General features: G+C 42.4%; 2 protein-coding genes across 2 annotated transcripts in view; both read left to right on the forward strand.

The window, feature by feature from the left end:
- Positions 1-7,849: 7,849 nt before the first annotated feature.
- LOC118592795 (40S ribosomal protein S21-like) lies at positions 7,850-8,062 on the forward strand. The gene has a single exon (XM_036201868.1). It carries the CDS (start codon positions 7,850-7,852, stop codon positions 8,060-8,062), a length of 213 nt encoding a protein of 70 aa, XP_036057761.1.
- Positions 8,063-17,554: 9,492 nt separating this feature from the next.
- Positions 17,555-21,822, forward strand: part of LOC118593388 (histone-lysine N-methyltransferase SMYD3-like) — a 125,744-nt gene continuing 121,476 nt past the window's right edge. The window contains exon 1 of the mRNA XM_036202816.1: positions 17,555-17,792. Coding sequence (XP_036058709.1) covers positions 17,629-17,792 — 164 coding nt within the window. The 5' untranslated portion in view covers positions 17,555-17,628. The remainder of the gene's footprint in view (positions 17,793-21,822) is intronic.

Genomic DNA, 21,822 nt, shown 5'->3' on the forward strand with positions numbered 1-21,822 from the left:
CCATAGGCAAAGGTAAACCCAGGAGCTGAAGCTTGATGTGTGGGGCGGGTGAGGCACGAAAGGCAAACGCCACCCGGGATATCCGCTCAGGGACTGCCTCTAAGAAAGTGTCTTCAAATCCCACACGTTTAGGTCACGAACCATCTAGTTTCAGTTTTTGTTTCTTTTTTGTTTTTGTTTTTGTTTTTCCTCTAGGGCCTCATATATTTGAGGCAATTGTTTTAAAACTGAAACACATCTCCAATCTGCACTTTTATTTTTATTTATTTGTTTGGTTTTTTTGTTTTGTTTTGTTTTTGTTTTTGTTTTAGAGACAGGGTTTCTCTGTGTAGCCCTGGCTGTTCTGGAACTTCCTCTGAAGACTAGGCTGGCCTTGAACTCAATCCCACCGGCAACTGTTGGGATTAAATGTCTGGACCACCATCATCCAGCCTGAACTTTTATTTTTTAGTGTGCTGAAGATCAAATCCAAGCTAAATGCTCCACCACCCTTCCTAGACTTGGATGAACTTTCATCACGAGACAAAAATGCAAGGTGTTCCCCCCTCCTTTTTTTCTGAGTATAGTGGATTGATCCTAGGGCTTCACACATGTTAGGCAAACACTCCATCACTGAGATATATCCCCATTTCAGAAATCCTTTTTGGGGTGTGTGTGTGTGGTATATGTGCCTAAGCATGTGTGTGGTGGGCAAACGACATTTATTTTTTGGTTTGTGAAGACAGGGTTTCTCCATGTAACAGCTCTGGCTGTCCTGGAACTTGATTTGTAGACCAGGCTGGCTCATGAGTGCTGGGATTAAAGGTGTCTATCACCACTGCCCAGCTATTGCTTATTTTTTTAGATATAAGATCTTTAGAGCATTCCCACTGAACCTGGAGCTCCTAACTTGGTTGGATTGTCTGGCTAGGAAGTTCCTCTCTGTGTTTCACGCTCTTGTACTCCTACCACCATGCAGAGCTTCATGTGTGTACTGGGAATTCAAACTCAGGTCCTCATGATCGTACAGTGATCTCTATTGAGCCACCTCCCTAGCCAACAGGAGTTTTTGTTGTTGCCAAGATGAGATCTTGCTCTCCTGTCTGTTGTGTGATGTTTGGATCACATTCACACATTCCCAAGACCGCCAATGAAGTTTGCTTTGAATCAAAGGGAGGAGCTAGCTACTGGGTGGGCAAAACTAACCACAGAGGTTTTGGAGGACTGAGGGCAGATAGAGAGACACAGGAAGTACTAGGGAAGGGCTTGGAGAGGTTCTTGGCCCTTTTTAGATTGAGGAACAAGAGAGAGGTCACTAGTCGCTTCTCCACCACTTCTCTGATTCTGGTTCTTACCCCAATATCTGACTCCCAAGTTATTTTTTATAAAGAATAATTAGATAAATGCTTAATCTGATGTCCAACTTGGGGCATGAGATCATGAGGCAGCCACTTAACCCTGGCTTTGCAGCTGCTGGAATCATCACCACCGCTGGTTTTTCCTCCCTCCCCCCAGGCCCTCTAAGTGAGTCTGGGGTTTTCCTATTGTAGCCTCTAGCCTCTGGCTGCTGCCCATTCCTGGCCCCAAACTCCTTAGACACCAAACTCCACAGGTGGCTGGGCTCCAAACGCCACTGGAGTTAGAGGCCCAGTGCTGGCCAGCTCTGTCCTTTAGGTGCCCCCATGCCCTCATTTCCCACAATGCATGCTTTTGATGAATGTCCCCATGTCTGCTTTCAGGCAGCTAGCTCCCTCTCCCCATGGGTTTGCAGGCTTCCCCAGAACCCCTGCCTGTTGTGGAAAACCATACTGCGGTGGATGACATAGCAGCTTCAATTGATAAAACAAAAATTTCAGAAGAGACCATAAAACAAGTATTTTGGCAAATTTCTATAAATGATCCAAAACCAAAGCTAAAAATACAAATAAATGGCATTAAAATTGAGGGGTTGGTGAACACAAGGGCAGATGTAACAATAATTGAACCAAAATCTTGGCATCCAAATTGGTCTCTTCAGGGGGTAAATGTTCAGCTTCAAGGGATTGGAACTTTACCTCAGGTAAAACAAAGTGCAAGTTGGGTCGAGTGTATAGGGCCAGAAAGACAAAGAGGAAAATTAAAGCCACATGTGTCTAACATGGCAATGAATTTATGAGGACGTGATTTGTTGCAGCAATGGAAAACCCAGATTCACATTCTTCTGATCTTAGAAACAAACCATGAACTAACATATGTTTCTGGGGGAAATATTAAAAGGTATTATCAAGTACAATCAATGACTGTTCAGGTTGTACAAAAGCAGAGCACAGATGTTTCAAGTGTACCAACAGCCCTCCCTTTAAAATGGTTGACAGACAAACCTGTCTGGGTGGAACAACGGCCTTTGACATCAGAAAAATTACAGACAGGCATTAGAACAGCTGGTACAGGAGCAGCTAAATGCTCAATATATTGAAGAATCAACCAGTCCTTTAAATTCTCCTAATTTGTCATTAAAAAGAAATCTGGAAAATGGAGAAGGTAACAGATCTAAGGTGATTCAATCAATGGGCTCTTTACAGCCTGGAATTCCTTTGCCTTCTCTATTACCTAAAGGATGATCTATTATAGTAATTGATTTTAAAAAGTCTGCTTTTTTACTATACCTTTACAAGAACAGTATAAAGAAAAAATTGCCTTCAGAGAACCTACTTATAATAATTCCCAGACTGTTAAAAGATATCAATGGAAAGTTCTTCCACGGGAATGCTAAGTAGCCCTACCTTGTGTCGATATTTTCTAAAACAGCATTGGAAATAATTCATAAACAGTTTACTCAATCTTTAAGGTACTATTATATAGATGCTATTTTTTCTCTTAAAATAGCCAATACAAGCATTTATTTAATAATGCTGAACAATACTATTGACATATTCAAGCCAGGGTAGTCAAGAGGATAGATTATTACCTTGACTTTCCTTAAGTCCTCAATTGTAAACAAAGCAAGTGAAGTCACAGGTAAAGGAAACCTTGCCTAGGTCCAAGTAATGAGACAGTATGGATGATATCTTACTAGCTGATTCAAATGGAATACCTTAGAGAAAATGTTTGAAGAAGTAAAGAAAAAAATTTGCCTCGTTGGGGATTACAAATTGCTCCTGAAAAAATACAAAGAGATTCTATTAATCACCTATGATACAAGATAGGTTTACAAAAAATTCAACATAGAAAATACAAATCAGGAGAGATCAATTATGAACTCTTAATGGTTTTCAAAAATTTCTGGGAGATATTAACTGGCTATGGTCTACAACTGGATTGTAATTTATTTCAAACCTTACAAGGTGATAAAGACTTTAATATTCCAAGAAAATTATCAGTTGAGGCTGAGAGAGAATTGGCTTTGGTAGAAAAGAAATTACAGGATACACATGTGGATCATTTGGATCCAGAGCTTGATTATATTGTGGTTATTTTACATTCTATGCATTTCTCCTACAGAAATTCTTATGTAGAGAGAATATATCTTAGAATGGATATTTTTACCACACAAACAGAGTAACAAATTAAAGAATTATGCAGAAAAGGTTTCTGAATTGATTAATTAAGAGTTCATCAATTAGCAGGAATAGACCCAGCAGAAATTGTGGTACCTTTTACTAATGCAGAAATTTCCTCTGAATTGGCAGAAAATGAACATTGGCAATTGGGAGAGATTAGCAACAAATATCCCAAAAGAAAGAGACTTCAGTTTATAAAGAGAACTAATTGGATCCTTCATCATATTGTACATGCAGCACCTATTTCTGGAGCCCTTACATGCTATACTGTTGCAAATAAATCAGGAAAGGCAGGTCATAAGTCAGGAAATTTAACTAAAGTGGCTCAAAGCCCTTATGATTCTGTTAAACTGTCAGAAATGTATACTGTTCTCATGGTATTATTAGATTTTCCAGAGCATCCTAATATAGTTACTGATTCTCAATATACAGAAAGAGTTCTTTTACATATTGAAACTGATGAACAGTTGATTCTCAAATGGCTTAGCTGCCTATTCAATTACAAGAAATAACCAGAAATTGAAATCATTCCTTGTACATAATACATATCAGATTCTATATGGGTCTACCAGGACCTCTAGCAGAAGGTAATGATGAAATTAATCAGGTATTGGTAGGAAATGTGCTAGAAGCCTCAGAAGGAACACCATGTTAAAAGCAAGGATTAAAGTAAGATTTTTCTATCACTTGGCAACAAGCCAAGGAAATTGTAAAGAAATATCCTACTTGTTCTTTGTATACCAACCTCTACTACCTGCATGAAGGAACCCAAAAAGTACTACCCAAAGAAATAAAATTTGGCAAATTGATGTGTTTCATGTTGCAGAGTTTGGAAAAGTAAAATATGTATACCATACCACAGATATATATTCAGGATTCTTTCTTTTTCTTTCTTTCTTTTTTTTTTTTTCCAAGACAGGGTTTGTCTCTGTAGCTTTGGAGCCTGTGTTGGATCTCACTCTGTAGACCAGGCTGGTCTTGAACTCACAGAGATCCACCTGGCTCTGCCTCCCAAGTACTGGGAATAAAGGTGTGAGCCACTGCCACCTGGCTCATATTTAGGATTCTAATTGGCAACTTCTTTAAGTTTTGAAAAGGCTGATTCTGTAATTACACATTTATTAGAATTTATGGCCATTATGGGGATACCTATACAAACTAAGACTGGCAACACTCCAGCATATGTCTCCAATAAAATTAAACAATTTTTTGCATATTACAGCATAAAGCATATTATAGGTATACCACCAAACCTACAGGGCAAGCAGTTATAGGAAGATCTAATAACACTTAAAAAGATATGCTTAATAAACAGAAAGGTGTAATAAAGACCCCCAGAGATAGATTGCATAATGCTTTATTAACTTTAAATTTTTTAATGCTAATGAGAAAGGAACGACAGTCTCAGAGAGACATTGGGTAACAGAAAAAACTGCTGAATTAAATCAACCTGTATACTTTAAAGATGTGTTGACCTCAGAACGGAAACCAGAATATGTGTAATGTAGGGGAAGAGGTTTTGCTTTTGCTTCCACAGGAGAAGAAAAGCTATGGATACTATAAAAATTGATAAAAAATTATATTCAAACAGGAGAGACCTCTTGCTTAGATGAGGCATTAGTTCACTGAGTAGAATGGCCATTAAATCTAAATTAACTTAAAAGATCAATAAATGCCTTTCATCTGATCAGATATAACTTGTCAAAAAGGGAAATTCCATGAAGTTAGGATTGGGGCAGTGTTTTGTTTTTGTCTTTCCAGGAGAATGAAGGCATCCAATTGAGGAATCTGAAAACCACTGGACAAATAAGACATCTGGAGAAAAAGGATGAATCATCCAGAGAAAATGAGTAAATTGGCCTAATAATATAACATATTTCCAACAGATAAAATTTCATAAATCTTTCCAAATGTTTGTTTCTGCTATTCTCACAGACATATAAGGCAAATGGTCTTTTTGTAGCCCTATTTCAACTAAAAATTCATGCTGATTGGAGTTGGATCATGGCTCTCTCTTTCTTTAAACCCAACCATGATTGTTAAAGGAAAATCCAAAATCTCTTTCTCATGTCAGAAGAGCCACCTGGTATGGGACAGAAGAGAAACCAAAATTAAAGTACTATTCTATTGCGATTAATCTCATAATCCTCTAGTTTTGACTCTTTAAACTTTTCTTAAGGTATAGATAGACTCATCAAGATAGCATAGATAATAGAGTACTTTCTGCAAAGTGACCAAATACAAATGGACTAGGCATTGTGAATGTAATACTTGCTTGATAATTGTTCTTATTGTATAGAGTTTTACTGTGTTAGAGTTCAAACCTTTCCTTTTTATTTAAACAAAAAGGGGGAAATGTTGTGGGATATTTGATCACAATGTGAATACTGAGATTGTGTTAATTAAATAAAATTAACCTTAGGTTAAGAGGTGGAGCCAGCAACTAGTTGACAGAAAAAAGCCATGGAAAGTGGGAGGAAGTCAGCAAGATGAATAGAGAGACTCACAGGAAATAACAGGGAGGGACTTTATTCTGGTGGCCTTTTTGGTTTGGGACAGTGGAAAGGAAGCTCTCTTTCTGAGATGCCAGCTAAGGAGGACGTTTAGCTGGTTGTTCCTGCATCTCTCTGAGCTAGAAGGTTTTCACCCAAGCATCTTGACTCCCTAGTCTTTAATGGTAAAATCATATTGAGATTTAGTTTAAAAAACTACATTTCTGATACCTAAATAACCTATAAGTAAGTTTTACATCTTAGCAGCATTTGGTCAAACCACTTTCCCCTGGATTTCCTTCTGCCATTGTTTTACAGTTGAATGTTGTTGGAAATGCTAAGTGCTCTGTGTCCTCATACAATTCATCTCTATTACATAGTCGGTCCATTCTTCATGTCATAGTCTTCTCCTCAGCCACGTGCTTTACACCTTGATTTACCTTCAAATGTCTTAACTCTGTCTTTATCCATCCGTTTTGTATGGGGAATAATGTACAATAGCTGTACATTTGATTTTGAGTGACTGAGTTGATTGAGCATATAGTAAGCAAAAGAACAAATAGCAACCAGGCAGCAGCAGTGTATGCCTTTAATCCTAGCACTGGGGAGGCAAAGGCAAGTGGATCTCTGAGTTTGAGACCTGCCTGGTCCACTACAGAGCAAGCTCCAGCATAGCTAGGGCTACACAGAGAAATCCTGTCTGGGAAAAAAAGAGCAAATAGCAAATAGCAGTTAGTAAAACATCTCACATCAGAGTATCCTGATCAGGAGAACAAGCAAAAGTAACAGAATCAGATCAGGCACTTACAACATCCATCATAAATGATCAGGGACACCCTGCTGGGATAGTCATAGTAGGGTTTTCATGGTTGAGAGATTTCCAGGCAGAGGGTTTTCTACACAGACAAGCTTTCTGGTGTCTGCTGCCCAGTGCTGGCATTTTTAGATCATGATAACAATTACTTCTTTTGGAAAGTCTTTGTCCTCTAGCTGTCCCAAGAGTGCAGTGTTTTAATACCCTTGGCTGCTTGCTCTTCTCCTTTATACTTGTTACAGAGCCAGGGGCCCAGCCTGACCCACGACAGGGAGTCTTGATACCATGACATGCCCCCTGACATCCTGGGGTCTTTATTACCAACCACTTTCACTTATGTTTTCTGTTTGTTTTTGAGTCTGATTTTACTATGGTAGTCCTCGCTGGCCTAAAACCAAGCTGTCCTAAAACTCAGAGACCCACCTGCATCATGCTTTCAAATGCTGGGATTAAAAGGGTGTACCATCAAGCCCAGCCCAGATTTCATGACAATTTACCTGTATAATTTACACTATTTCATCATTTTCATATTGATCTTTCTAGTATCTATTTCTTTAATTTGTTTCTTCTACAAATTCTTTTTTTTTCAAGATTTATTTATTTATTATGTATACAGCCTGTATGACTGCAGGCCAGAAGAGGGCACCAGATCTCATTACAGATGGTTGTGAGCCACCATGTGGTTGCTGGGAATTGAACTCAGGACCTCTGGAAGAGCAGTCAGTGCCTTAACCTCTGAGCCATCTCTCCAGCCTACAAATTCTTTTTTTGATCATTTCTTTTTTCTTTTCTTTTTTTTTTTTTTTTGGAGCTGAGGATCGAACCCAGGGCCTTGTGCTTGCTAGGCAAGCACTCTACCGCTGAGATAAATCCCCAACCACCTTGATCAATTCTTGATCAATACCAGGCTTTCCTGAGTTTTCTTAACTCAGTTATACCTTGTAATAATAACTTATGACATCACTAACCACTGGAAAATTATGGTCTCCTGAACTTTAGCACTGGTGCTCAGGCACGGCCTTGACATGCAGAACGACGTGGGTGAGTTCATGGACCTGTCCGTGCTGCGGAAATGCCCCACAAACAACCGCATCATTGGAGCCAAGGACCACGCATCCATCCAGATGAATGTGGCCGAGGTTGACAGGGTCACAAGCCGGTTTCATGGCCAGTTTAAAATCTATGCTATTTGTGGGACCATTCGAAGGACGGGTGAATCAGATGACCCTATTCTTTGATTGGCTAAGGCTGATGGAATTGTCTCAAAGAACTTTTGACCAGAAGAGATCGGGAATATTTGTCATAAATAAAAGTGAGAAAGTAAAAAAAAAAAAAAAAAAGAATTGATGATGAAGGCCTTAAAATGCAAGGTGGCACACTCCTTTAATTCAGCACTGTAAGGTAGAGGCAGGAGGATCTCTGTGAAATCTAGGCCAGCCTGGTCTATATAGCAAGTCTACATAGCGACCATCAGTTCTGTTTTTGTTTTGTTTTTTGAGACAGGGTTTCTCTGTGTAGCTTTGTGCCTGTCCTGGAACTCACTCTGTAACTCAGGCTGGCCTTGAACTCATAGAGATCCGCCTGCCTCCGCCTCCCAAGTGCTGGGATTAAAGGCGTGCACCCCCGCTGCCTGGCAATCATCAATTCTTGATCAACACTGTTGCTAAGCTTTGGGAGCCATATTCTACCCTGTTTTAGTCAGGGTTTTACTGCTGTAAAGAGACACCATCACCATGGCAACTCTTATAAAAGAAAGCATTTTGGTGGGGCTTCCTTTAATCCCAGTACTTGGGAAGTAGGGGCAGGTGGAACTCTGTGAGTTTGAGGCCAGCCTGGGCTACAGAGTGAGTTCCAGGACAGGCTCCAAAGCTACACAGAGAAACTATCTAAAAAAAAAAAAAAACACAAAAAATTTTATTTTTATCTTTGTGTATATGTCTGTGTAAGTTTATGCCATATGTGCAGATTCCCGAGAGGCCTGGAGTTGCCTAGCATGGGCGTTGGGGACTGAACTCGGGTCCTCTAGAAGAGCAGCAAGAATTGAACCACTGTGCCATTGCTATCCCTTCATCAATACTTTTTGTTTTGTTTCTGTGGGTTTTTTATTTGTTTGTTTGTTTGTTTGTTTGAGGCAGAGTCTCACTGTGTATCCCTGGATGGCTTGGGACTTGCTACTTAGACCAGGCTAGCAAATATCAGCTGGTGGTGGTGGCACATGCCTTTAATCTCAGCACTCTGGAGGCAGAGGCAGGTGGATCTCTGAGTTCAAGGCTTGGCTGGTCTACTACAGAGCAAGTTCCAGGACAGCTAGGGCTACACAGAGAAACCATGTCTCCAAAAAAACCAACCAAACAAACAAACATTGATGGCACAGGCTTATAGTTCAGGAAGCTAGGAATCACATGTGCCCTGGACATACCTGTCTGGGCAATGTACAATATAGAAAGACTTGTCCCCCAAAAGAGGCTGGGCATGGTGACTCACAGTTACAATTTCTTACTTGAAAGGCTGGCACAGGAGGATTGCTATGAATTTGAAGCAAACTTGGGCTTCATTGTAGTGGGTAGCCATTCCAGCCTTGGCCTAGAAATTCAACCCACACTGAGGCTTCGGTAATGGTCACGCCTACAAGGCGGGGCTGAGAGAGGAAGTTGAAGACCCAGGATCCAAAGGAGAAGGAACTCTTGGTAGCCAGACCCTGGACACTGGAGTTAGATGGAGCAGATTTCTCCAGAGAACACCGCCAGACTGCACCATACCTTTGCCAGACCCTATAACCTACCTATTCCTTCATTTGTAAGTTACACCACAAAATAAACCTCCCTTTTAACTACGTGGAGTGGTCTTAATAATTTCACCAATACTTCATGGTGAGTTCCAGCCCATCTGGGCTAGTGTAGGACCCTGTCTTGAAAAACAAAGACAAAACAAAACAAAACAACCCCCCCCCCCAAGCCAAAAACCCTACACTATTGGTTATCAGGATGGAGTCACAGTTAAGCAGACTTTTAAGGATGGGGCAGATGGTTCAGTGGTTAAAGTACTTGCTGCAGAAACCCTACAACCTAAATTTACAGCTCCAGGACTCATGCAATAGTTATCATACATGGTGGCACATGTCTGTAATCCCAGTACTCCTATGATAAGATGGGAGGTGGGGGACAGAAGAATCTTCTAGAAAGCTCAAGGGCCAGCTAGCCTGGAGTCCTCAGTGCAGCAGAAAATGAGACCCCGCCCCCCAAATAAGGTGAAAGACATGGACTGACTACTGAGGTTGCCTTCTGACTTCCTTATACATGCCATGGCATACACACACACACACACACACACACACACACACACACACACACATACATTCACACAAGAATACATTTTAAAAACTGTAAGCATAGCTTTAAGAAAAGGGAACAGGGGAGCTGGCAAGACAGCTTAGCAGGCAAAGGCACATGCTGTCAAGCATGGTGAAGGGAGGGAACCCATTTTGTTCTTTGTTTAGATAAAGGAAGTCGAGTATGAGTGCTGTTATAAACATAGGCCAAAGATGACAAATTCATACCTTGCAGGGGCTGTATTCGCTAAGAAACCACAGTATCAGTTCAGGCAGAGTGGCAGGAAGGACCTGAGGACAACATCTGTAGTAACTATCGTGAACAACCAACCGCAGGAGAGAGAGCAATGGAGGAGAGCGGCAGAGGTCCTGGCTTGGAATCAGGAGACCAAAGCTGCAAATGACCGGGCTGCGGTGAGACTTTGCACAGCAGGTGTGTGTGAGCAGTGTGGGGAAACGGACAAGAACGTCAATAGGACGGTGACAAAGGGGACAGCTTTAGATCTGTGCACTGGGTTGAGCCGTATCAACTGTAATCGAGTATTTAAAACTTGCAAATATAATTTGCTGGCTCTGGGGATGTAGCTCAGTTGTAGAGCACTTGCCCAGCACGCAGTCTCTGTGTTCTAGGACTAGAACTAGAAGAAATCATCAAAAACCATAGAATTGGGGCTGGAGAGATTGCTCGGTGGTTAAGATCATTATTGCTCTTACAGGGTACCTGGGTTTGGTTCCCAGCACCCACATAGTGTCTTATTAACTACTCTAGTTCCAATTCTAGGGGGTCAGATGCACACCCTGACCTCTGTAGGCACCAGGCATGTATATATATATATGGAAAAATACTCATACACATAAATAAATTTAGAAGTGGGGAGAACTTTCCCAAAGGAACAAGCTGTGGTCATAACCCCATGGTAATTCCAGTGCTGGAAGACAGAGAAGTAGAACAAGTTAAGCCAGCTTGGGCTATGTTGAGACACTCTGAGAAATGTTTTTATTGGAGCTGGAGAAATGGCTCAGAGGTTAAGAGCATCTGCTGCTCTTCCAGAGGTCCTGAGTTCAATTCCCAGCATCCACATGGTGGCTCACAACCACCTAAAATGAGATCTGGTGCCCTCTTCTGGCCTGCAGGCATACATTCAGGCAGAACACTATATATAATAAATAAATACATCTTAAAAAAAGAGAAATGTCTTTTTTGTATCTTGAGACAGATTTCTCTGTGTAGCCCTGGCTGTCCTGGAACACTCTCATAGAGATCTGCATGCCTCTGCCCCCCCAGTGCTGGGATTCTGATTTTTTTTTTATTTGTTTTTTTGGGGGGACAGGGTTTCTCTGTGTAACAGCCTTGGGTGTGCTGGAACTCACTCTATAGACCAGGCTGGCCTCCAACACATAGATTCATTTGCCTCTGCCTCCCGAATGCTGGGGTTAAAGGTGTGTGCCACCACCACCTGGCTGAAAAATTTTTTCAATATGATAATGTCTGACTAGCCTGTTCATTTTGCTCCCTCAGATCTCATGAACTTAGTATATCGTTCAAATAAGTATCTAAGGTGTCACTTCTTGGCCTTTTGCCTGAGGTCAGGTGGAGGAGCTGGGCTGGTATCTCATGTTTTTCTGTGCTGGAGAGATGGGCCAGTGAGTTTATCCCTAGGAACTCACAGGGCAGCTAGCCTGGCATACATAGTGCTTTACAGGAGACTCTGTCTCAAACAAGTGGAAGGCACAGGACTGACATCCCAAATTGTCTTCTGACCTCCACATACATGCCTTTCTGGTACAAATCCCTGAGTAAGCATGCATCAATCATGCAGGCACACACACACACACACACACACACACTAAAAGGAAAAAATTGTGTTTTTCTGTCTTTTTTTTTCCTCCCTGAAACAAGGTTTCTCTTTGTGGCTGTCCTGGAACTGGCTCTGAGATTAAAGGTGTGTGCCACCACTACCCAGCTCAAAAGAAAAATGTTTTACCTAGTGCAGTTGGAAGTTTTCCTGTGTTCAGCCTGGTCCCTCAGCTGCTCAGACCCAAGTAAACACACAGAGGCTTTTATTATTACAAATTGTATGGCCATGGCCTATGGCTCAAGCTTCTTGCTAGCTAGCTCTTATAACTAAACTCAGCCCATTTCTATTCATCTATATGTCTCCACATATTCCGTGGCTTTACCTGTGTGCCATTACATGCTGCTCTCTGGATGGTGGGATGGCGTCTCTCCTGCCTCTCTTTTCTCCTTCCACTGTCTCCCTTGGATTTTCCCGCCTGGCTCCATCCTGCCCTGCCATAGGCCAATGCAGCTTTATTTATTAACCAATCAGAGCAACACATTCACAGCATACAGAAAGCCATCCCACAGCAACCTAGGAAAATGAAACAGCTGTTCACACATTTTTTTTTTCCTAGATAGGATCAAGATGCTGAAAGTCATTAAGAGAACTAAAAGCTTGCATTATTCCAGGAGGAGATTCCTTCAGTTGTATTTAATAATACTTTGGTTTGTTTGGGAAATACCCATAATTGTGCACTAATAAAATAAATGATACAGCCAGGAGTGGTGGCTCATGCCTGTAATCTCTCAGCAAGGTAGATGCTTTAGTTAGGGTTACTATTGCTGCAACGAAACACCACAACCAAAAGCAAGTTGGGGAAGAAAGGGTTTATTTGACTTACATTTCCACATCATAGTCCATCATTGAAGTAAGTTAGGACAGGAACTCAAGCAGGGCAGGAACCTGGAGACAGGAGCTGATGCAGAGGCCATGGTAGGAGGTGCTGCTTACTGGCTTGCTCCTCATGGCTTGCTCAGCCTGCTTTCTTATAGAACCTAGGACCACCAGTCCAGGGGTGGCACCATACATAATAGCCTGAGCCCTCCCCCACCAATAACTAATTAAGAAAATGCCTTATAGACAGATTTTATGGGGGCATTTTTCTCAATTGAGGCTCTCTCCTTTCAGATGACTCTAGCTTGTGCCAAGTTGGCATAAAACTAGCCAACACAGTGGGTAAGCCTAGGAATAGTTTGACAACCTGGGTTCCTGCTTGGCTAGAGCTACACACATGCACTTTTCCAAGAAATGCTCTTAGCAGCTAGAAAGTCCTACTTACATTGCTGTGCACACTCACACCTCTCCAAACAAAGCAACAGGTTGCTCTGACCTTTTCCTAGCTGCCTGTTAGCATAGGCAGCCTTTGGAAGGCAGGCTCATAGAAAGAAGTTAAGTCATTGGAAGTGTGCCCTCAAAAGGGATGTTGGGATTTTGGTCCATTCTCTTGTTCTCTTTCACTTCCTGGCTACAGTGAGGACTTCCTCTGACCTTTGCCTCCTAAGTGCTGGGATTACAAGTGTGTGATGTCATGCCCAGTTTATTTGTGAAATTCTAAAGCTTCTAGACCTGAAAGTTTTTTCCTTGGCCTTCTGTCTAAGAAAAAGCTGGAGAGTGAAAGTGAACATAGGACAAGCTGATACAGAAAAGGAGAGAGAGAGAGAGAGAGAGAGAGAGAGAGAGAGAGAGAGAGAGAGAGGCTGAGCATGGCATGGGCTTTTGAAACCTCACAGCCGACCCCCAGTGGCATACCTCCTCCAACAAGACCACACCCACTACAACAAGTCCAGTCTTCCTACTTCTTCCCAAACAGTTCCACTAACTGGGGCCCAAGCCTGCAAACATATGAGCCTGCCACAGGTTTACACTTTTAAATCACCGTAAGAAGAGAGTAATTGGGACCAGAGAAATTGCTTGGTGAAGAGCACTGGCTGCTCTTCCAGGGGATCCAGGTTCAATTCCCAGCACCCACATGGCAGCTCTGTAACTCCAGTCCCACAGGATCCAATGCCCTCTTCTTACCTCAGAAGAGACTGCACAAACATGGCACACAGATATATATGTGAGGCAAAACACCATCCATAATAAAAGTAAATTAAATGTTCAAAAAGTTTTGAAAAGAGAGTAAAAAAAGAGAATTACTGAAATCAACATGATTGATGATTTTAAGCTACAAAACTGAACCTTAGTATTATTACAAAATGAAGAATCTGGTGTTTCATGTGCAGTAAATATATATTACATTATTGTAAAATTTAAAGAAAATATTTTAGCTTCCTGAGAAGGTATATTGAAAAGTTTTAAAATAATTCAGTAATTCTTGATTAACTGTTCACTCAGTTTATTACTCAAATTGCTGTCTGATTCTATATTAAACATTTATAGCTACTATTTAATTTACCTCTTGCTAATAAAATAGTGTATTACACTTAACAATTAGGGTTTATGGGGTACTGTGAGATGTCTTTCTGTATGCTGTGAATATGTGTGGCTCCCATTGGATAATAAATAAAGCTGTTTTGGCCAATGGCAAGAAAGCTTACAGCCAGGCTGGAAATCCAAGCAGAGATACAGAGAGAAGAAAGACAGAATTGGGAGAGATGCCAGCCACCACTGCCAAGGAGCAACAAGATGCCAGCAGGCTGATAACATAAAGGTGGCGCACGCCTTTAATCCCCGCACAGCTACGGGCAGATCTCTGCGAGTTCAAGGCCAGTCTGGTCTACAGAGCAAGTTACAGTATAGCCAAGGCTACACAGAGAAACCCTGTCTCAAAAAAACAAAAACAAAAAAAAAAAAACCAAAACCAAAAAACAAACAAACAATAATCTACTCCCAGCCTTCTGGGTGGGAAAACAGGTACTTTATCCCCTCTCCTGAGAAGAAGTCCCTCTTTGTTTAACATTCCTGGTTTCCCTATTGATCTGTGGGCATAACAATTAAGTACACACATTTCATTGTATGTCCAGTCCCACTGTGCGTTTCCCTAACTTTTTCATTGTTTTGAACAGAAACTCCACCCCCATTCGCTGTTTCCATGACCCTCCTCCCTCGGCCCCAGCTCCTACCCCACGTATCATTGTGTGCGAGGTCTCTGCTGCATTGTCTGGCCTGCTCCGGCATACTTGTCCTTTGCATCCCGTGTGTTTTACCTCGCATCATGTTTTCAAGTCTTCTCTTTCATGCCACATATGTTGGGATTTCATCACTTACAATTTCATCACATTTATTTTTGTGTGAGAGACTGTGTATGGGGGCCACAGGACCCTCTTGTGCAAGTCCGTTCTCTCTACTCTGTGGGTCTTGGGGACAGCATGAAGGCGGTCAGAATCGGCTGTAAGCACTTTACCTGCTGAGTTATCTAGCCGGCTCAGAATTTCATTCCTTTTAAAGGCAGAATAAGATTCTTACATGTTCAGGTACCACGTTTTCTCTCTCCATACCTCTGCAGATGAACATTTGGTTTGCTCTACTTTTTGCTACTGTGAATAATACTACTGTGCTGTGGACACTGATGGAAATGTAGCCATCTGAGTCTTGGCTTTCATTTATTTGGTATAATGAGACTGTTGCTCAGTAAAATGGTACATGGGTTGGAGGTGGCATTCTTCTAACCCATAGAGCAATTGTGTCTGGCAAGTACAATCAATCCTTGGTATAAAACGGCCACAAAACAATACAGGTTCAAGTATAAAAGTGAATGTTTGGATTGAGAATAGAAATCACATCAAATATTAAAAAGTGTGTAGGATAAACCATGTTATCATGTCTGTTGTATGTGGTCAGGTATTATTTACCTATTACTGAGGGATCATGGGTGGCTTCCCTGCCATTTCTAAGAGGCAGACATGTAGAGATTTTAAAGGTGAGATGACTCCCCTCCCTTCATCACTGTATTAAGAAAAGTCATGCCGGGTGTTGGTAGCCCATGCCTTTAATCCCAGCACTTGGGAGGCAGAGGCAGGCGGATCTCTGTGAGTAAATTCCAGGAAAGGCACAAAACTACACAGAGAAACTCTGTCTCAAAAAACAAAACAAAACAAAAAATGAAAAAAGAAAAGTCACACAGTAACATTAAAGAATTTGTAGTGAACTACTTATACCAAATCAAACTCAGGACATACAAAGTCCTGGATTCTATTCCCAGCACCCAGCCCAACAAGATGAAGCAATCCAAATCACAAACCAGATCACAAAACAGTGGATATACAGGTAAGTGAAAAAGTGAAGGGCTGGTGATATGGCTTGGGGTTAACAGCGGAAGGAGAGACCCTCTCCACAGCATTGTCTTCTGACTTCTACACACACACCTAGGCATGCATTCACTCACACTCATGGACACATGTCACAGACACACACTAGCTCAAAAATAAAGTTAAAATTTACTTCCTAAAAAAGTGAGTACTGCTGGGTATGGTGGCACATGCCTTTGATCAGGCAGGGGCAGGGACAGGGGCAGGGGCAGGGGCAGGATGCAGATCTCTGTGAATCCCAAGCTGGCCTGCTTTACACAGAGTTGCAGGTCAGCCAGGGTGACATCACAAGATGTGGTCATAAACAAATCAACAGAGTATTCGAATTAAAGTAAGAAATCACTAATAAAAAAAATAGGGTTGGGGATTTAGCTCAGTGGTAGAGCGCTTGCCTAGCAAGCGTAAGGCCCTGGGTTCGATCCTCAGCTCAAAAAAAAAAAAAAAAAAAACAACTTTGAACAGGATTTCTCTGTTACTTAGGCTAGTCTTCAATTTGTGGGTCTCCGGGATTGCCAGAAGGCCTGGAGAAGTGTGTACAAGATCCTTTGGTGGGCAGGCCTGATAGGGCACACCTTTAATCTCAACCCTCAAGGCAGTGGTAGGTGGATCTCTGTGAGTTCAGGACCTGCCTGGTCTACACAGAGAGTTCCAGGACAGCCAGAGCTACATAAAAGAGAGACCCTGTCTTAAAAAAAAAATTCTATGGTGTGGTGTAGGTAACAGCTGTTCATGCATCAGACCTCCCCGAAATCGCTGACTCTGTCAGACAGTCCCTGTGCTGACACTATTGCTGGGACATTTCACACCCATAATCTCGGTACTCAAGAGGTGGAGAAGACCTCCTGAGTTCAAGACAAACGGTTAGACAAACATTTCTCTGAAATGGTTCATCAATAATATGGGCATACACACATACAGGTGGTGTGATTCGAAACATCAAATGCTAAGAATTGTTCATCTAGGTGGTGAATATGCAGGTCAGGACCATGATCCTATCAACTTTTCTCTATGCATTAAAATTAGCATAATAAGTAGGGCGTGGTGGAGAGCACCCTGAATTCCAGAACTGAGGAGGCTGAGGCAGGCAAAGCCCAGTGAGTTTGAGGTCTAAAGAGAGAGGATCCTTGGTCAATATGTTCCAGAACAGCATATGCTACACACACTGAGACTGTCTCAAAAGAAGAAAGAAATCGCACTATAAAATCCGGGAAGACAGCACTCCAACTCAGGTTGTAGTAGGCCCTTCTGCGCATGCTCACAGGACCTGCCAGCGTTCGTCCCCGCCCCCTGGCGTACGCAAGCGCAGGACGCAGGCGCGCAGTCAGAAAACACGAGACTCGAGCTGAGGGACGCTGTGCGGGTCTGAGGTGCAGATCTGTGGAAGGATGGAGCCACTGAAGGTGGAAAAGTTCAAGACCGCCGACCGGGGAAATGGGCTGCGTGCTGTGGTCCCACTGCGCCCCGGGGAGCTGCTCTTCCGCTCTGACCCTTTGGCGTACACTGTGTGCAAGGGGAGTCGTGGCGTAGTCTGTGATCGCTGTCTCCTGGGGTACGTAGGGAGCCCGAACCCGGGGTGCATGGCTTTGCGGGTGTCTGTGGACCTCTCGGGGTCGGCTCTGTGGGGTGCCTGCAGCGCTCCAGGCTGCGGCAGGATTTGGGGGAGCCAGTGGTGCAGATGAAAGAGAAGCGTTGGGCAGTAGATAATTTTGCTAGGGAACAAAACATATCCATACCTTGTGCAACGAGCTTCATCGGTTGTGGAAATCAGAAGTGGCAAGGGTGGGTGGGTGTGGGAAGGAGCTGGGGTGTGTACGTCTGGTTCAGAACTGAGGCCCCACCTGACCAGTGTTGCGGAAGGAGGGAGAAGCCTGCTGTTTTTGGTGCACTTTGATGGTCCGGGTTTTGTGTGGCTTAGACACGGGAAGATGAATAAGAATGACATCCTTAAAGAGCCGATCAGATGAGAATTACAGTGTAACAAGAGAGCAGACTACAGATGCAAACAATGTTCTCTTAGCAGCGTTAAGTTACGGAGGGTTCACGGTGTGCTTCGCCGTGTAGTGGTTGCGCGGACAAATATAATTCACCACCTATGTGTAGATGCAACAGTTTATGTGTGTGTTTTGGAAGTCTGGAAGCACAGTATCAATGTAAGGTGATTTGCTATTTCTAGAATTGTATAGCATACATGTGTATTCATAGGATTTGTATTCCATCAACACAAACCGGATTCCCACCATGCACTGGGGGTAAGGACTCTGTGATAGGTAGGTTGATTTTGTGCTTGACTCCAGACTGTGGTTGGGGTGGGGAGGTGGGGAAGTAATCTAGCTTCACCATTCTTTTCACAATTACCCCCCCCCCCCCCCCCCCGTGGTTTCTCTGTGTAGCCCTGGCTGCCCTTGAATTTGCTCTGCAGCCCAGCCTGGCTACCTGCCTGACCTCCCAATGGCGATGGCCATCATTACCTGGCTACCACAATATTCTTGTTTGGTTTACAGTTGAGGACTTTGCATTTTAAAGTTAGCAGATAATAACCTCATTTGTTATTTTTTGGTAATGATAGCAATGACATACATACACACACACACACACACACACACACACACAATTTATTGAGGAGAGAGCAGCTTGAAGTTTGTGTAGTCAAAGCAAGTCAATCCTTGGTCTCAAACGCCACACACCTCCTCTCACAGACTCTCCATTACGCTGCACACTTTGGAGTGAATTCAGAGCGTGGGTGTACCGCACTCCGTAGCAGAGGGCTTACTGCCTAAGTCCTGTAATATCAAGTAGTGAAGACAGTATAGGCCTCCTCATGGACACTGCCTGCTGTGTTCTCTAGTAGGTGGAACAGAACATTTTGATCAGAAACAATGACAAAGTAATAATGGAGTTGGTCCATTATCATCATCATCATCATCATCATCATCATCAGAGATGGTATTTTAAAAAATTTTAATGACTTATTGTTTTTATTTTATGTGCATTACTGTTTTGCATGCATGTATGTCTGTGTGCAGGTGTCAGTTCCCCTGGAACTGGAGTTACAAACTGTTATGAGCTGCCATGTGGGTGCTGGGAATTGACCCTGTGTCCTCTGGAAGAGCAGCCGGTGCTCTTAACCACTGAGCCACCTCTTAAAAAATTCTATGTGAATTTGTGTTCTGCTTGCATATTTGTCCATGTGAGGGTGGTGGATCCTTTGGAACTGGAGTTACAGACAGATGTGAGCTGCTATGTGGGTGCTGGGAATTGAACCTGGGTCCTCTGGAACAGTGGCCAGTGCTCTCAACCTCTGAGATCTCTCCAGCCCAGGAGTTGTTCTTTTTAAAAAATTTAAGTTTATTGACTTTTCTTATTGTTCGAAATATTAGATTTCACTCTGACATTTTTGTACAACACATTTCATTGTTCTCAGAGCTGGTCTTGAGTCCTAAGCGACGAGGAATTGCCCCATTTCCCGGAATAAAGTGCATGAGCCTTTTATGGGCAGCAGCGCCTCTTGGTTTACCATATTACATCATTACTTTTATCATTTTTCTTTCGAGAACCCTGGTGATTCAGCGACAAAAAGGAGTTTCTTGAAATGCTGTTGGGGAGTCCTCAGCACTGCTCTAAGCTGGGAGAAACCTGGACCTGAAGATTGGCAGGCACCAAGTCACTTGCACAACAGTGGTTGGGCTAGAGTCTGGGCGGCGCTGCTTCTGTTGCTCCCTAGTAAATGGATTCTGCTGCACATTTCACTAGCACCGTGGACAAGGGACCCTGCTGCTGCTGCTCGTTGGGAAAATCATTGTTGTTGGGGATCTGTTCGCTTTATTGGATTGACTGTGCTCAAGGCTGTTATTTTACTTTAACTAGGCCAAGATGTGTTACTTTGTTTATGCTGCGTTTGTTTAACTTTGTAAAGATATGTCCCATTTGTTTGTGCTGCATTTCTTTAACTTTGTAAAGATGTGTTGCTTTGCCTGCCTAAGGCACCTGATCCCTCTAGTAAAAAGCTGACTGGCTGGCTAATAGTTAGATGGTTCTGGCGGGCAGAGAGAATAAGTAGGAGGAGAGAAGAGAGGAGAAGAAGAGAAGGAGGGAGATGCCCTGGACAGGTGCTAGCCAACCAGACACTGAGTAGGACACACAGAATGCAAGAAAGGTGAAAATCCCTGAGGCAAAACATAAATGAAGAGAAACAGGTTAAAATAAGTTCTGAGAGCTAGTGGCTAGCATAAGCGAGGCCGAGCATTCATAACTAATAAGAAGTCTCCATGTCCTGATTTGGGAGCTGGCTGATGGGCTCAAAGAAAGCCTGCTATATGGGCCACTGATTGTGTCTTAGTTGACAGAAAAGTTGAGAAAGTATTGGTCTTGGTTAAAAGATAGGAGACAGCCTGTACTCAGTGTTATAAACAAATGCCATGAATCCAAACAGATGTGTCCTTCATACTGGTTATAGATACTTGCTTATTAATTCTTTACACAGAACAGTTGGTTTGTACTTACTTTGGGTTGCCAGGTGGTAGGTATACCATAGTTCACTGGCGTTGTAGCAGGCTCTTTGGGTAACACACTCATTTCTGTGGTTGCCTGATTGAGAATCACTGCAGCCTGAAAATCTAGTTCGGGAAATGCTGGTACATCCTTAATGAGGTTTGCCGTCGCTACTGAATGTTCATCGCTACAGAATAAGTTTCTGTTTTCCTTTCTTTGTATGTGAAGTTATTTATTTATTTATTTGTTTGTTTATTTATGTGGCCATCTATCCATCATCACTTGTAAAACTCTTAAGCTGTTGACTTGTTAAGTTTCTGTAGCCCTAAGGCAGAGCGAGCATACATAAGCTCTTATTTTGTTACATGAGTGTCTGGCAGAATCATTTTGCACAATCTTTTTTTTCTTGTGTTTTTGAGACGGGGTTTCCTGGAAATCACTATGAGGACCAGGCTGGCCTGGAACTCACAGAGATCCACCTGTTTCTGCCTCCCAAGTTCTGGGATTAAAGGCATGCTACCACACCTGGCAAACATTTCTGTCTGTCTTTTATTTGAATTATTACACAATTATGTATTAAAAAAATGGACTTTGTAGCATTTGGGGGAAGGGGATAAAAATAGAACAAAGGAACAGATATTATAATTACTTCATTAGTGTCCAGAAATTATTGTTAAAAATTCTGTTTGCTTTCCTTTGCATTTGGTGAGTGCTTTTTTTTTTTTTTTTTTTTTTTTTTGGTAAAAGTAGCAGCATAACAAATTATTTACTAATGCCCCATGATCTAGAAAAATCTATAGCTTGCATACAGAGAGTGGGAGTGGGGGTTGGGGGGGGGGGGAGTGGGGGATTCAAGCATTACTCAGGAACACATGATCAGTGCTCTGATTAGTACATATTTATGTATTTATTTGTTCATTTGTTTGTTTACTTTTAGACATGATTTCCTGTATCTCACGATAGCTCGCCACTAGCTATGTAGCTGAGGATGACCTTGGACTCCTGACCTTGCTTCTAACTCCCAAGTGCTGGGATTATGGGCATGTACTAGCGTGTCTGGCTTGTTTGTTTGTTTGGTTTTTGTTTGTTTG

Source organism: Onychomys torridus, chromosome 11 (genome assembly GCF_903995425.1).
Source record: "Onychomys torridus chromosome 11, mOncTor1.1, whole genome shotgun sequence".
NCBI classification, from domain to species: Eukaryota; Metazoa; Chordata; class Mammalia; order Rodentia; family Cricetidae; genus Onychomys; species Onychomys torridus.